Below are 16172 nucleotides of genomic sequence, written 5' to 3'. Positions count from 1 at the left end.
TCACTGACCTCCCTACTAAGGGAAATAGACCCTTCCCATCCATTCTATCCAGACCCCTCACAATTTTGTACATTTCAATCAAATCTCCCCTCAGCCTCTTCTATTCCAAGGAGAACAACCCCAGTCTATCCAATCTTTCCTCATAGCTGCATTTTTCCAGTCCTGGCAACATCCTCATAAATCTCCTCTGTAACCTCTCCAGTGCAATTACATCCTTTCTGGAATCAGGTGACCAGAACTGCACACAGAACTCAAGTTGTGGCCTAACTTATGATTTATGGGTAGAGCAGGGGTAGGAATGGATGTTGCAGGTTCCGGGATTTAGATGTTTCAGAAAGAACAGAGAAGAGGGTAAAAGAGGGGGGGGTGTGGCATTGTTAATCAAGGAAAGTATTACAGCGGCAGAAAGGACGCTTGAGGACTCGTCTACTGAGGTAGTCTGGGCCGAGGTTAGAAACAGGAGAGGAGAGGTCACCCTGTTGGGAGTTTTCTATAGACCTCCGAATAGTTCCAGAGATGTAGAGGAAAGGATAGCGAAGATGATTCTCGACAGGAGCGAGAGTAACAGGGTAGTGGTTATGGGGGACTTTAACTTTCCAAATATTGACTGGAAATACTATAGTTCGAGTACTTTAGATGGGTCTGTTTTTGTCCAGTGTGTGCAGGAGGGTTTTCTGACACAGTATGTGGACAGGCCAACCAGGGGCGATGCCACATTGGATTTGGTACTGGGTAATGAACCCGGCCAGGTGTTTGATTTAGATGTAGGTGAGCACTTTGGCGATAGTGATCACAATTCGGTTAGGTTTACCTTAGCGATGGGCAGGGACAGGTATATACCGCAGGGCAAGAATTATAGCTGGGGGAAAGGAAATTATGACGCGATTAGGCAAGATTTAGGATGTGTAGGATGGGGAAGGAAACTGCAGGGGATGGGCACAAACGAAATGTGGAGCTTATTCAAGGAGCAGCTAATGCGTGTCCTTGATAAGTATGTACCTGTCAGGCAGGGAGGAAGTTGTCGAGCAAGGGAGCCGTGGTTTACTCAAGAAGTTGAAGCGCTTGTCAAGAGGAAGAGGGCGGCTTATGTTAGGATGAGACGTGAAGGCTCAGTTAGGGCGCTTGAGAGTTACAAGCTAGCCAGGAAGGATCTAAAGGGAGGGCTAAGAAGAGCAAGAAGAGGACACGAGAAGTCATTGGCGGATAGGATCAAAGAAAACCCTAAGGCTTTCTATAGGTATATCAGGAATAAACGAATGATAAGATTTAGAACAGGGCCAATCAAGGATAGTAGTGGGAAGTTGTGTGCGGAATCAGAGGAGATAGGCGAAGCGTTAAATGAATATTTTTCGTCAGTATTTACAGTAGAGAAAGAAAATGTTGCCGAGGAGATTACTGAGATACAGCCTACTAGGCTAGATGGGATTGAGATTCACAAGGAGGAGGTGTTAGCAATTTTGGAAAGAGTGAAAATAGATAAGTCCCCTGGGCCAGATGGGATTTATCCTAGGATTCTCTGGGAAGCCAGGGAGGAGATTGCAGAGCCGTTGTTGTTGATCTTTAAGTCGTCATTGTCGACAGGAGTAGTGCCGGAGGACTGGAGGATAGCAAATGTTGTCCCCTTGTTCAAGAAGGGGAGTAGAGACAGCCCTCGTAATTATAGACCTGTGAGCCTTACTTCGGTTGTGGGTAAAATGTTGGAAAAGGTTATAAGAGATAGGATTTATAATCATCTTGAAAAGAATAAGTTCATTTGCGATAGTCAGCACGGTTTTGTGAAAGGTAGGTCGTGCCTCACAAACCTTATTGAGTTTTTCGAGAAGGTGACCAAACAGGTGGATGAGGGTAAAGCCGTGGATGTGGTGTATATGGATTTCAGTAAGGCGTTTGATAAGGTTCCCCACGGTAGGCTATTGCAGAAAATACGCAAGTATGGGGTTGAAGGTGATTTAGAGCTTTGGATCAGAAATTGGCTAGCTGAAAGAAGACAGAGGGTGGTGGTTGATGGCAAATGTTCATCCTGGAGTTTAGTTACTAGTGGTGTACCGCAAGGTTCTGTTTTGGGGCCACTGCTGTTTGTCATTTTTATAAACGACCTGGATGAGGGTGTAGAAGGGTGGGTTAGTAAATTTGCGGATGACACGAAGGTCGGTGGAGTTGTGGATAGTGTCGAAGGGTGTTGTAGGGTACAGAGGGACATAGATAGGCTGCAGAGCTGGGCTGAGAGATGGCAAATGGAGTTTAATGCGGAGAAGTGTGAGGTGATTCACTTTGGAAGGAGTAACAGCAATGCAGAGTACTGGGCTAATGGGAAGATTCTTGGTAGTGTAGATGAGCAGAGAGATCTTGGTATCCAGGTACATAAATCCCTGAAAGTTGCTACCCAGGTTAATAGGGCTGTTAAGAAGGCATATGGTGTGTTAGCCTTTATTAGTAGGGGGATCGAGTTTCAGAGCCACGGGGTCATGATGCAGCAGTACAAAACTCTGGTGAGGCCGCACCTGGAGTATTGCGTGCAGTTCTGGTCACCGCATTATAGGAAGGATGTCGAAGCTTTGGAAAGGGTGCAGAGGAGATTTACTAGGATGTTGCCTGGTATGGAAGGAAGGTCTTACGAGGAAAGGCTGAGGGACTTGGGGTTGTTTTCGTTAGAGAGAAGGAGGAGGAGAGGTGACTTAATAGAGACATACAAGATAATCAGAGGGTTAGATAGGGTGGATAGTGAGAGTCTTTTTCCTCGGATGAGGATGGCAAACACGAGGGGACATAGCTTTAAGTTGAGGGGTGAAAGATATAGGACAGATGTCAGAGGTAGTTTCTTTACGCAGAGAGTAGTAGGGGCGTGGAACGCCCTGCCTGCAACAGGAGTAGACTCGCCAACTTTAAGGGCATTTAAGTGGTCATTGGATAGACATATGGATGTAAATGGAATAGTGTAGGTCAGATGATCGGCGCAACATCGAGGGCCGAAGGGCCTGTACTGCGCTGTAATATTCTAATTCTAATTCTAATTATACAGTTCCAGCATAACCTCCCTGCTCTTATATTCTATACATTGGTTAATAAAGGAAAGGATTCCATAAGCCTTCTCAACCAACTTATCAACCTATCCTGCTACTTTCAGGGATTTGTGGACATTCACTTCAAGGTCCCTCACTTCCTCGGCACCTCTCAGCATTCACCCATTAATTGTGTCTTCCTTTGCTGTGTTTGACCTCACCAAAGGCATCACCTCACATTTCTCCAAGTTGAATTCCATTTGCCACTTTTCTGCCCACCTGACCAGTCCATTTCTCCAGCTCTCCTAATGAGCATTTCACCATGTGCCTTGAGCTGAGTTACTCATCACAGAATTCCCACTATCTGATTTACTCTTGCAGCCAGAGTATGTATATGAATGGTCCAGTTAAGCTTTTGTCAATGGTAACCCCCAGGATGTTGATGGTGGGGGGATTCAGCGATGGTAATGCTGTTGAACGTCAAAGGGAGATGGTTACATTCTCTCTTGTTGGAGATGGTCATTGCCTGGTACTTATGTGGTGTGAATGTTACTTGCCACTTAGCAGCCCAAGTCTGAATGTTGTCCAGGTCTTGCTGCTTCTGGACATGGACTCCTTCAGTATCTGAGATGTCCCGAATTTGTCCTTTTATGAAACCTTGGTCAGGACTCACTTGGAATATTGTATCCAGTCTTGGTCTCCTCACATGATGGGTGATATTGAGGCTTTGGAAAGGGTACAGAGGAGAGACATTCGACGAATTCCCAGTATAAGACATCTTGGTTATCAAGTTAGACTAAAAGAGTTGGGACCCTACACCTTAGAGAAACCTAGACTGAGGGGTGATCCGATTGAGGTTCATAAATAATGAAGGGTCCAATTCAGCATGGGAGAGGAGTCATAACTTTATATTGTAAAAGGCCAGATGGCACCCGGATCACATTAAATTTCATTTTCAGTGGTTGGCTAATGTACCAGGATGGCCGTGTGGTTAAGGCGTTGGACTTAACATCCAATAGACATGTGTCTGCGTGGGTTCAAACTCCACTCCTGGTATCTGTGCTTACAAAATGTTACTTTTTCTTTCCCTGACTTTTGCCTTGCACCATCATCTCTTCTGTCATTTAATCACTCTTGCCTTCCAACTGATCACAGCTTCCTATTATTTGATCTGCCCCAGCACCGTTCCTTGGCTCTGCGCTTGCTTATAAACTGGTAAATCTTTAACTTAATCTCCTCTGTCCCCTGACAATGACCTTCTCATCCTTCCTGGTTTGTGGTTCCTCACAGGATCCGCTGCCTCTCCGACTCCCCTCCAGGTAACTGAAGGCCCTGAGCCTTGGTCTCTCTTTATACGCTAGCTGGTAGTTGATTCCTTGCAGGTCTGCCACCGCTCAGGAGAAGCTCAAAACCCAGATCAAGCAAAGTATCAAGAGGAATGTGAACAAAGGCTCCCTGGTGCAGAGCAAGGGACAGGGAGCCTCCGCCTCCTTCAAAATCAGCAAGAAGGAAAACCTAGTGAAAAGTGGGAAAGAAGGTGAAGAAACCAGCACACAAGAAATCTTCAGTGAAGAAACCAGCAGACAAAAAATCTTTAGTGAAGAAACCAGCAGACGTGAAAGTGACAACAAAGAAAGTAACAGCCAAGAAAACGAGCAGCAAGGCGGCGGCAACGCCAAATAAGGTGGTGAAGAAAGCAGCGCTTCAGAAAAAGTCTCCTGCGAAGAAGGTCAAAAAAGACAAGAGTGCGGCGGGCGGAAAGGCGCTGAAGAAAGTGCAGACATGGAAGAGCAAGGTCAAGCCGAAAGCAGCGAAGGCTCAGAAAGCAGGGTCTGGAAAGAAGTGAAAGAGCGCGGGAAACTTGGAAACATCTGAACACAAAGGCTCTTCTCAGAGCCACCCACATCTCTCAGGAAAGAGCTGATCCCCTGAACAAATGATCCCTGTCCCGGACCCGCCTGCAGATTCCACATGGAAATGATTTGGAGTAAATCCAGGATCCCTGGTGACTCCCCTCCACCCAGCCCTTTCCCCACTCTCTGTAATAAAACAGAGGGATATCCGGCCCTCACTCTAACTGGAGATGTGTTCGGTACAGTCTCAGTTCACAAATTCAGGGGAGAGTCTGTAAGACAGGAACACTGGCGGAGACACCCCACCTCACAACTCAAACCCCAACACATGAGTTTCTCCAATTCAGCTGGAGTCGGGTGACAACAGGAGCTGGGATAGGCTGTGATCGGGAATGTGAGGAATGGATTTGTTCAGAGAGGAATGAACCTGGAATCTCCGAAAATAATAGTTCCTTATTTCCCCAGATGACACATTCTGCAGTGAGAGTGAAAAGTCTCTTCACTGCTTCACATTTACTAATTGTTTGGTTCTCGATGAATAATGAGTCAGAGAGTAATGACAGGATCTGAAGCTTCTCTCACACCATTCCTTGAATGACTCAGTGTGAAGTGTCCAATGTGTGAAGCTACTGCCAGGGTTTGTCAATCTGAACAGTTTCAGCTCAGTTACTGGGGGCCTGGAATCCCCGCAGTTTGACTCTGTCTCTGATTGGTCACCCGCTTCTCAATCCAATTCTTAACCAATAGGAGAATCACATATAAGTAAATAGAAGTTCTCATTGGCTTAGATTTTCCAATTGGAAAAAGCCCGGCAATTCCAGAGCAGGAAGGAATTGAAGTGATGGAAAATTTCAATTTTCAGGCAACAATTTTAAAACCTCTCATTTTATGTTCTGTTTTACTGTATTTACCGTCACAAAATCCTGACGCGATTTTAGGAATCGTTTTCATTTGTCAATCTGTTAACTGTAAGCGGCGGGAGGAAGGTCCGGGACAAATATCAGCTTCCTCTCTGTAAAAGGAACAAATTAGCGACTAACCGCTTCTCACAGGCTTCTCGGGGACTGACAGAAACGAGCGGTTTCTGATCCTTTCTCCTGAAAGAGGCGGATAATGCTGCAGGGAGCAATGAACTGCCCTTCACTTTCTGGCTGCTAATACACCCCTGACTTTAAACAGTTCAAACAGCGACTCATGCTTCTGTCGGAAAATGAGCAGATTCACCAGAATGATCCCGGTCCATCATGGCCAAAGACATCCAGCTGGCCCGCCGCATCCGCGGGGAACGCACCTTAAACCCAGCTTCAGTAACAAGTGTAAAAAGGGCTCTTTTCAGAGCCACCAAAATCAGCAAAGGAAAGAGCTGCCATCTCTGTTCATCATCAAACCCATTAGATTGAAGGGGCGGTCACATGGTTTCTGTTTTGTCACATCACTTTCCCGAAAGGCCTGTCGGACTGAGAGCTGGTCTGGAATTTAGAAAGCAGCATTACCGGAGACTCATTGCTGCTCAGCACCATCTCAACCCCGCTCCTGGGATCCGTTAGCTGGCATTTGGGGAAAAGAAATGGATCCCAGTTTTATTTGGAAGGCATTAATGGAGCCGGGTCCGTTCACATGAGGGTTATTTACAAACATTACCCAATGAGTTCACTAATATTTGAATCCATTGGAGATCAGTACACAGGATATGTATGTTAGCTCGGTCACTCTGACTGAAACCGCCAGTTCCCCGGGGCTGCAGACCCTGACACTGCGGGGAGAGAATCCCCGACCCTATCCCGCCGCCGGGGGGAACAGACAGCTCTGTGTCCGGAGAATAGGGAGGGACGGGGGGAAGGCACATATTAAAGCGCTGCAATGGACTCAGCTCCTGTGTGTGCACAACTCTCACTGATTCCGTCCTCTGGGAACAGTGCGGTCTAAACAGATCAGGTTAGGAGAGAGACACACATCCCGAGAATGGCCTCTTCCTTCCTGCATTTACTCTGTTCCGGGAGCAGATTCTCATTGAGAAGCGGCGCTCAGATCACCGGAGAGAAATAAAAACACAATTCAAACTGTCCAAATGAAAAACAGAGAATTAACCCGGACACTTCCATTATTAAATTAATTCATCAGCTCCGAACCAGTTCCCGTTAATGTACCGGGATAATCTCGGGATTTATCAAATCGAAGGCAGCGGGATTTATTAAATTGTTGATTCTGACACCCTGTAGTTCACTTCTTCACTTAACTAGAGGGGGAGATGTGTGAGCAGAGAAACAGAGCGAAATCCAGAGAGGGAACTGAAAACACACCTGGACAGATGTGAAACAGGTCAATCCACTGTCACAATAACTCCATCTCTGACTCCCTCCTGACAGTAACCAGCCCTTTCACAGAGACTGTGGGTGGCTCTGAAAAGAGCCTTTGGTTTATTAGATGACATTTTGGGCGCTTTACTTTTTCTGGGAGCTCTGAGCGCTGGTTTTCTTGGGCAGCAGCACGGCCTCGATATTAGGCAGCACCCCGCCCTGAGCGATGGTCTCCCCTCCCAGCAGCTTGTTGAGCTCCTCGTCGTTGCGGACGGCCAGCTGCAGGTGTCTGGAAATGATGCGGTTCTTAAGAAGGGTCACTGACCCGAAACGTTAACTCTGCTTCTCTTTCTACAGATGCTGCCAGACCTGCTGAGTGAATCCAGCATTTCTTGTTTTTGTTTCAGATTTCCAGCATCCGCAGTATTTTGCTTTTATTTTATGCGGTTCTTCTTGTTGTCCCGGGCCGCGTTGCCGGCCAGCTCGAGCATTTCAGCGATCAGATAGTCGAGCACAGCAGCCAGAAAGACCGGGGCTCCGGCACCCACACGCTCAGCATAGTTACCCTTTCTCAGGAGCCTGTGAACACGGCCCACCGGGAACTGCAGTCTAGCCCGGGAGGAGCGAGACTTGGCCTTGGCCCGAGCTTTCCCGCCGGTCTTTCCTCTTCCAGTCATTTCCACAATCTCACAAATACTTTCACAAAGAATGAATAATTTCCTTAGCATTGATAGTATATCGCCGGCAGTCAGGATGGTCGAGCGGTCTAAGGCGCTGCGTTTAGGTCGCAGTCTCCCTTGGAGGCGTGGGTTCGAATCCCACTTCTGACAAGTTGCATTTTGAATGCACTGGAGGCGTTTGGGAGCAGCGGTGAAAAGCAAAGAGAAAGCAGGAAAGAACATGGACAAACAAAGTAACAATGGACCCAAAGATGTTGCAACAAAACATGAGAGTCAGAGGCAACTGAGCAAACAGCAGGGCACATAAAAGATCAAAAATGTAACCTTTGTATCGGGGTGGAAGGTGTTGCCAATATCCTGAATGAATACTTTACTGTTTTCCCGAATGAGAGGGTGATGCAGATATTGTTATTAAGGAGGAGGAGTGTGAAGTATTGGACGTGATAACTTAAGGAGAGAGGAAGTCTTAATGGGATGAGCATCGTTGAATGTGGATAAATCATCAGGACCAGTTGAACTGTACCCCAGGCTGTTGAAAGAAGCCAGGGAAGAAATAGTGGAAGGTCTGACCATCATTTTCCAATCCCTCACTGGATACAGGTGTGGTGCCAGAGGATTGGAGGTCTTGTAACGTTGCAATAAAAGCAAAATACGAGGCAGATCAAGCATGGCTGATCCTTTCGAGTAGAGAAACAGGGCTGAATTCCCTGAACCAGTGCTACAGCTTTCAGAATAGAAGGAGCCTATACACACCTGATGGGTTCCACTTAAACAAAAGAGCTGGAGGTGTTGACGGTCAGAACAGATAAAATGTGGAGGAGTGTTTGAAGCAGATTCTGTGTGGTTACTGCAGTTGTACTATGGAGTTATTTCAAGGAGGTGATTCTGAATGTAATGGATCAACGTGGACCCATCCAAGGCAAAGGTTCTAAGCTTCCCTGTGGTCCAGCCTGGTTGAATGGAACTGAAGCAAACAAATCATCCAGAAGTGGAAAAGAAATATAAGGCCATGAAAGCACAGAATTCAGATGGATGCAATACCAGATGGTATGACAAGAGTGTAAAACAGCAACAGACTGGTGAATAAAACTTTCCCATTGAATGAGACAAGAGAAAAGAAGGGTAATAATAGTGTCAGGTGAGTTGTGACACTATTCACATTCCACCTTGATCTGAATGGGACTGTTGAAGGGAGTGATTGAGAAGAATAGAGGAGAAATGAAAAGAAAGGAGAAATAAACAAAAGGTCTTTTGATTTTAGAATGCTTGTTTTTGGAAATGACAGACTGTAAAGTGTGTGTGTCAGAAGATATAGAGCGAAGTTGGGTATGACAAGATCACAGGAAAGTTGTGCCCTGAGACAAGGTGTGTGTTGACAGGAAAGCTGCTTTCTTTTGCACAATATGTATTTTATTCATATAATTTGTGCAATTACATTGCAAAGCAGTTCAAATTTAATATTACATAAGGTACAATACAGATCAGTTTCCTTCAATAATGTACATGATGTATCTCACTATCCCTGCCGGCACAGGTTATATTTACAGTATTTACATTACAAATCAAACATTCTCTGGTGCAAACAGCCCGAGGGGTTTTTCACGAGTTCCAGCCCCTCACTGTACTATGGCCTACTAGGGCCTCAGAATGCAGCCTTTCCCCATTGAGTCTCCATGGTGGCTTCCCCAAGCTTTAATGCCGTCCCACAGCACATAGTGTTGGACGTTGCAATGTGCCAGTCTGCAACACTCGGTCATGGACAGCTCTTTGCACTGGAATACCTGTCCCACGGCCGGGCTCGTTCTCAATAGAGATCATTTCAAATGAACATTTCCTAAATCCGTGCTTTCTCTCTCGCAATAAAGAGAACAGGATGTCTGGCAGATTCAGTGTGAGACAATAACACTGCCGGGTAAAGGCCGCTTTCCAACTCCAATCTTAACACAGGAGATTCCCCAAACAGCTGCAGTAAGGTGCTGTGAACTGCTGGAAGCGGATGTGTGAGGAAATGGTGATGTTACTGAGGAGGGTTCTTAGTATAGAATGGACTGTGTTTAGGTGGGAATATTACTGAGTGTTAATTGCATCGGGACCATATTTAAAAGCTCCGGCTTTCTGGAAAGCCTTGACTATGAAGGCCGAGTCTGGAAGGGTTTGTGTGGAGAGCTGGGTTTTGGTTCTACTGTTAATAAAGGGTTTGCAATTGGCAGCCCAGAGGAAACTGGAGTTGGAGCTGAAAGATGAGGGGCCGTTCTCTCTCTGTCTGTCACTCTGGGTGTCTCCTCCATCTAGCTCTCTGTTTAATCTTCACTCTTGTCTCCTCCCCTCCCTGCTCTCACTCTGCCTTTCTCAGCCAGGTCCAGGCGGCCTGTATAAAAAGGAGCCTGACAGAATCAGTCTTTTTTATTGTGCACTGATTTGAGGAAAGAATCAACATGTCTGCCAGTAAACAAGAGTATGCTCCAGGCTGGCAGCATGTTAGAATCCATGAGGAAAGGCATCATCACCCTCATCGACAAGCAGAAGGGGGAGAGGACAGAAATCAGAAATTGGTGGCCCAATTTCTGCTTCATGCTGACTACAAGATTCTGTCAAAAGACATAGCCAGTCGATTCAAGTCTGCTCTGGAGTTGGTGATTCACCCTGATCAGACCTATACTATACCAGACAGAACAATCTCTGATAGCTTTGTGCTACTCAGGGATATGATCACCTATGTACGGGACAGGAGGGTGGACACCTGCCTCATCAGCCTGGACCAGGAGAAGGCTTTTGACAGGATATCGCACACTTACATGATGGATGTGCATTCCAAAATGGGGTTTGGGGAGGGAATCTGCAATTGGATCAAACTACTCTACACAAACATCAGTCGTGCAGTCTCAATCAATGGGTGGGAATCAGAAAGTTTCCCGATCCAATCTGGAGTCAGACAGGGCTGTCCTCTCTCCCCTGTCTTGTTTGTTTGCAGTATTGAACCCTTTGCTGAGTCTATTCGGAAGAATGCGAGCATCAGAGGGGTGACAATCCCAGGCAGCGGAGGCACTCAGGTTAAAACCTCCCTGTACATGGATGACGTCGCCGTTTTATGCTCGGATCCACTGTCTGTGCGCAGAGTGATGAGCATCTGCGACCAGCTCGAACTGGCCTTGGGAGCCAATGTTAAACACGGCAAGAGCGAGGCCATGTTCTTTGGGAACTCGGCTGACCGATCCTTTGTCCCCTTCACCGTTAGGTCAGATTACCTGAAGGTGCTGGGGATATGGTTTGGAAGGGCTGAGACATGCACCAAAACCTGGATGTAGCGAGTAGCCAGGGTACAACATAAGCTGAGCATGTGGGAGCAGCGATCTCTCTCCATTATGGGTAAGAACCTGGTCATCAAGGGCGAGGTGCTCACATTGCTGTACGTGGTGCAGGTCTGGCCCATACCGCATTCCTGCGCTGTGGCGATCACCTGAGCCAAATTCCGCTTCATCTGGGGATCCAAAATGGTCCGAGTCCGGAGGGACACGATGTTCAAACCTCTGGATAAGGGCGGGAAAAATGTACCCAACGTCGCCTTCATCCTTATGGCTACCTTTGTGTGCGGCTGCATCAAGCTGTGTGTAGATCCCCAGTTTGCAAACTTCAAGTGTCACTACGTGCTGAGGTTCCATCTGTCCCCAGTGTTGCAAAGGATGGGCCTGGTCATATTGCCGAGGAATGCTCCATCCAGTTGGACTGTGCCGTACTGCCTATCCTTCATGGAAAAGTTTCTGTGGAAAAACACCTTTGACGACCAATCCATCAGGCAGTGGTCTGCACGGAATATCCTCAAGGCCCTACGGGAAAAGGAGATGGTGGATCCTGTCGGATGGTCCCCTGTGCAGAAGTCCAAAGTCATTTGGCAGAATGCCTCATCACCAGAACTTTCAAACAAGCACCAAGATGTAGCCTGACTGATGGTGAGAAGAGCCCTCCCTGTCAGATCCTTCCTGCACACCCGAAGTCTCACCCCATCCACACGCGGCCCTCGAGGTGGCTGTGGTGGAAAAGAGACGTTGCCCACCTCTTTCTGGAATGTGTCTTTGCAAAGCAGGTGTGGAAGAGATGCAGTGGTTTTTGTCGAGGTTCATCCCAAGCAGCTCTGTAGCACAGGAGTCTGTGCTCTATGGGCTGTTCCCAGGGACGCACACCGAGATAAACATCAACTGTTGCTGGAGGACTATCAATTCGTTGAAAGACGCTCTTTGGTCTGCCCGAAACTTGCTGGTCTTCCAGCGCAAAGAGATGTCCACGACCGAATGTTGCAGACTGACACATTCCAAGGTCGAGGACTACATGCTGAGGGACGCACTAAAACTTGGGGCAGCTGCAGCAAAGGCTCAATGTGGAAATACCACTGTGTAAGGTCCCCTCACCAAGCTGAACTGAGGGGCTGGATCCATGGGAAACCACTCGAACTGGAGCCAGTAAATATTGGTTTGCTGTAAAATGTACATGGCATGACAATGAAATGGAAGGGTTGTGAGGCAACTCACTCCTGCATTGAAGGAAACTGATCTCCTTTGCACTCTTTGTACTGTTTGACTTGGTGCTTTTTGGAACTGTTTTGTAATGTATTTTTTTTTACAGATTTTTATGAATAAAGTATATTTTGGAAATTAATAAAAGAAAGTCTGGCAGAGGTAAAGGAGGGAAAGGACTGGGCAAAGGCGGAGCAAAGCGGCACCGCAAAGTGCTTCGTGATAATATCCAGGGCATCACCAAACCAGCAATCCGCCGCCTGGCTCGCCGTGGCGGGGTCAAGCGAATCTCGGGTTTGATCTATGAGGAGACTCGCGGGGTGTTGAAGGTTTTCCTAGAGAATGTGATCAGGGATGCGGTCACCTACACTGAACACGCCAAGCGCAAGACGGTCACTGCCACGGATGTGGTGTACGCTCTGAAACGGCAGGGCCGCACTCTCTACGGATTCAGCGGCTGAACACTCGACCCTTTCCAGCAAACACAACAAAGGCTCTTCTAAGAGCCACCCACCGCCTCACAGAGAGAGCAGTGACCTGGAAACGGGAGCTGGGATAGGCTGTTTCGAACTGTCTGGAATAAATCTGTGCTGTGTTCGAGATACAAAACTAGAATCCCCAAATTTGACATTTCATTTGTAGCAAGGATGTGCAGTGGATTTGATTTTCTAAACGGGCTGTGTAAACAGTGCCCGAGGCTCTACACTTAGTTATTTCCCCCGTCCACACATGCCCTCAATGAAAAGCCGCATCACTCCTCCAGAATCACTCATTGTTTTCATAGAATTTCAAAATGATTTCGATGCAATGAGGGAATCCGGGAGTTTTGCAGCAGCCGTTGAATCGGTCACGGGAACCAGACCCACTTGTGATGTTATTTCCCCCGAGACGGTGTTTCCTGCACTGAAACTGACAGGGTTTGTGAAACTAATCAGTTTCAGCTCAATCATTCAGGGACCTGGAATTCCCGCAGTTTGAGCCCGCGCTATCCAGAGCCCACTAAAATAAAAGCAAAATACTGCGGATGCTGGAAATCTGAAACAAAAACAAGAAATGCCGGATTCACTCAGCAGGTCTGGCAGCATCTGTGGAAAGAGAAGCAGAGTTAACGTTTCGGGTCAGTTCCGAAGAAGGGTCACTGACCCGAAACGTTAACTCTGCTTCTCTATCCAGAGCCCACTTCTGATTGGTCACCCTCTTCCCATTCGCATGTCTTAACCAATTGCCGAGCCTCGAATTAGAAAATACAGCAAATCATTGGCTTAAATTGTCGTCCTGGCAGAAAGGGTGAATTCAAAAAAGCCGCCAATTTCAGTGTTGGGCAGAATCGAATTACTCAACGAATCTCAATAACGAATTGGCAGCACATTTTATACTTTCCCGATTTTCCTTTCCATCGATTGGGGTGCTAATTCACTCAGGTGCGTTTCCTAATACTAACTGTAATCCTCAGATCCATTTAACATTTCAGTAATCCTATTAAATACAAAAGGAATTTTATGATTGAATTTCCATTGGAAGATAGTGAATTAGCACCCCGATCGATGGAAAGGAAAATCGGGCAGAGGATAAAATGTGCTGCCAATTCGTTATTGTGATTTGTTTATATAACTGACCAGGATTGACTTCACCCGAACGCAGCTACTAGCTCCCACCTCACTGACCGCTCTCCCCCCCTCTGCAACTCGCTTTCTCCCCCTCCTCCCTACTGGCGAAATTCCGCACTCTGGCTGTTCGCTCTCCGCACCCCCACCCCCCACCCTGTCCCAGCCCAGCCCACAGCTGCTAGCTCTGGCCGTGACACTCGCTCCCACATTTCTTCACCAGGCGCCACCTGTAGAAGCAGGAGGGCCTCAATGGGTGACGGGGCGACGTAGGAGTGAGTGGCTGAGAGGAGGGAAGCGGCGCGGCCTGGAGCGAGTGGCCAGAGAGTGGGGTGGTGCGAAGCGAGGAACAACTGGCCAGGGGAGTGGGGGGGTGGGTGAGCAGCGAGGTCTGGAGCGAGCGGCTGAGGGGGGGAATCGTCGAGGCCTGGAGTGAGTTGCCGAGGGGGGAGAGCTGCAGCTTCAAAATCTCCCATTCAGCCACTTCCTCCAGCCAAGTGGTGGGGGGATCGGGTGGCTAGATACCCAATGACGCTTTATCACGCATGCACGAAGATGGATTTGTTGCGGAAATGTGATGACGTTGGCTCTGCAAAATGACATCATCCCGTGCACGCGCCACTCAATCCTGGCAAGATGTCAAAAATCACTGTGATTTTTTGGTCTTTTCAGTGCACTCCTCTTTCTTTAGTTGCCTCTTCCTCTAATGTATTGAAGAAACATCTTTGGGTCCATTTTCATTTTACTTGTCAATATTCTTCCATGTTCTCCCTTCACCGCTGCTCCCAAATCCCTCCAGTTCAGTCAAAACACAACTTGGCAGAAGTGGGATTTGAACACACGCCTCCAGAAAACACTACGACCTGAACACAGCCCCATAGACCACTCGGCCATCCTAACTGCTTAATGTTTCTGACAAAAGCTGAGAAATTATCCATTCTTTGTGAAAGTATTTGTCAGATTGTGGAAATGTCTGGAAGAGGAAAGACCGGCAGGAAAGCTCGGTCCAAGGCCAAGTCTCGCTCCTCACGGGCTGGACTGCAGTTTCTGGTGGGCCATGATCACAGGCTCCTGAGAAAGGGTAACTATGCTGAGCGTGTGGGTGCCGGAGCCCCGGTCTATCTGGCTGCTGTGCTCGAGTATCTGACCGCTGAAATCCTCGAGCTGGCCGGTAACGTGGCCCGGGACAACAAGCAGTTTTTAGTTTTCGAGATGCAGCACTGAAACAGGCCCTTCGGGCCACCGAGTCTGTGCCGAACATCAACCACCCATTTATACTAATCCTGCACTAATCCCATATTCCTACCAAACATCCCCACCTGTCCCTACATTCCCTACCACCTACCTATACGAGTGACAATTTATAATGGCCAATTTACCTACCAACCTGCAAGTCTTTTGGCTTGTGGGAGGAAACCAGAGCACCCGGAGAAAACTCATGCAGACACAGGGAGAACTTGCAAACTCCACACAGGCAGTTCCAGGATTGAACCCGGGTCGCTGGAGCTGTGAGGCTGCAGTGCTAACCACTGCGCCACTGTGCCGCCCCTCGAACGTTGAAGAAGACCCGCACCATCCCCAGACACCTGCAGCTGGCCGTCCGCAACAACGAGGAGCTCATCAAGCTGCTGGGAGACGTGACCATCGCTCACGGCGGGGTGCTGCCTGATATCCAGGCCTTGCTGCTGCCCAAGAAAACCAGCGCTCAGAGCTCCCAGAAAAAGGAAAGCGACCGAAATGACATCTAATAAACCAAAGGCTCTTTTCAGAGCCACCCACAGTCTCTGTGAAAGGGCTGGTTACTGTCAGGAGGGAGTCAGTGATGGAGTTATTGTAACAGTAGATTGAACTGTTGTACATCTGTCCAGCTGTGTTTTTTAATTTGCTCTGTTTTTCTGCTCACACATCTCCCCCTCTAGTTAAGTGAAGAACTGAACTACAGGATGTAGAATCAACAATTCCCCGGAGCGGGGGGTGAGATTGTGCTGAGCAGCAATGAGCCTCCAATAATGCTGCTTTCTAAATTCCAGATCAGCTCTCAGTCCGACAGGCCTTTCGTATTTTAAATATCACAACAGAGCTGAGCGGGGGTGAGCGCAGCCTCAGCTGCACCGAGTCTCAGGGGCTCTCAGGACCCCAATCAGAGCCAATGGGCCTGGCGGACGTGCAGCAAGGACCCGGGGGAGGGAGGGTGCACCATTAAAGTGATGGTGCAGCACCTCCCCCATCCT

The 16172-nt window shown here is 47.9% G+C and overlaps 1 protein-coding gene, 2 non-coding genes and 1 pseudogene across 3 annotated transcripts in view; 3 read left to right on the top strand and 1 right to left on the bottom strand.

Annotated features, from left to right (window-relative positions):
• The first annotated feature begins 3972 nt into the window (after window positions 1-3972).
• trnal-uaa (transfer RNA leucine (anticodon UAA)) lies at window positions 3973-4055 on the top strand. Its single transcript has one exon. It is a non-coding gene; the product is annotated as a tRNA-Leu (tRNA).
• Window positions 4056-7308: 3253 nt separating this feature from the next.
• On the bottom strand, window positions 7309-7826 carry LOC137360592 (histone H2AX-like; annotated as a pseudogene).
• A 70-nt stretch (window positions 7827-7896) lies between these two features.
• On the top strand, window positions 7897-7979 carry trnal-uag (transfer RNA leucine (anticodon UAG)). Its single transcript has one exon. It is a non-coding gene; the product is annotated as a tRNA-Leu (tRNA).
• A 6931-nt stretch (window positions 7980-14910) lies between these two features.
• LOC137360597 (histone H2A.J-like) overlaps window positions 14911-16172 on the top strand; it is a 61230-nt gene continuing 59968 nt past the window's right edge. Inside the window, exons 1-2 of the mRNA XM_068025990.1 lie at window positions 14911-15144; window positions 15504-15669. Of these exons, the coding sequence (XP_067882091.1) occupies window positions 14911-15144; window positions 15504-15669 (400 nt within the window). The remainder of the gene's footprint in view (window positions 15145-15503; window positions 15670-16172) is intronic.

This window comes from Heterodontus francisci, unplaced genomic scaffold (assembly GCF_036365525.1).
Source record: "Heterodontus francisci isolate sHetFra1 unplaced genomic scaffold, sHetFra1.hap1 HAP1_SCAFFOLD_59, whole genome shotgun sequence".
Lineage (NCBI taxonomy): Eukaryota > Metazoa > Chordata > Chondrichthyes > Heterodontiformes > Heterodontidae > Heterodontus > Heterodontus francisci.
Note: the sequence above shows the minus strand (reverse complement) of the source record. Positions and strands in the feature narration are given on the sequence as shown.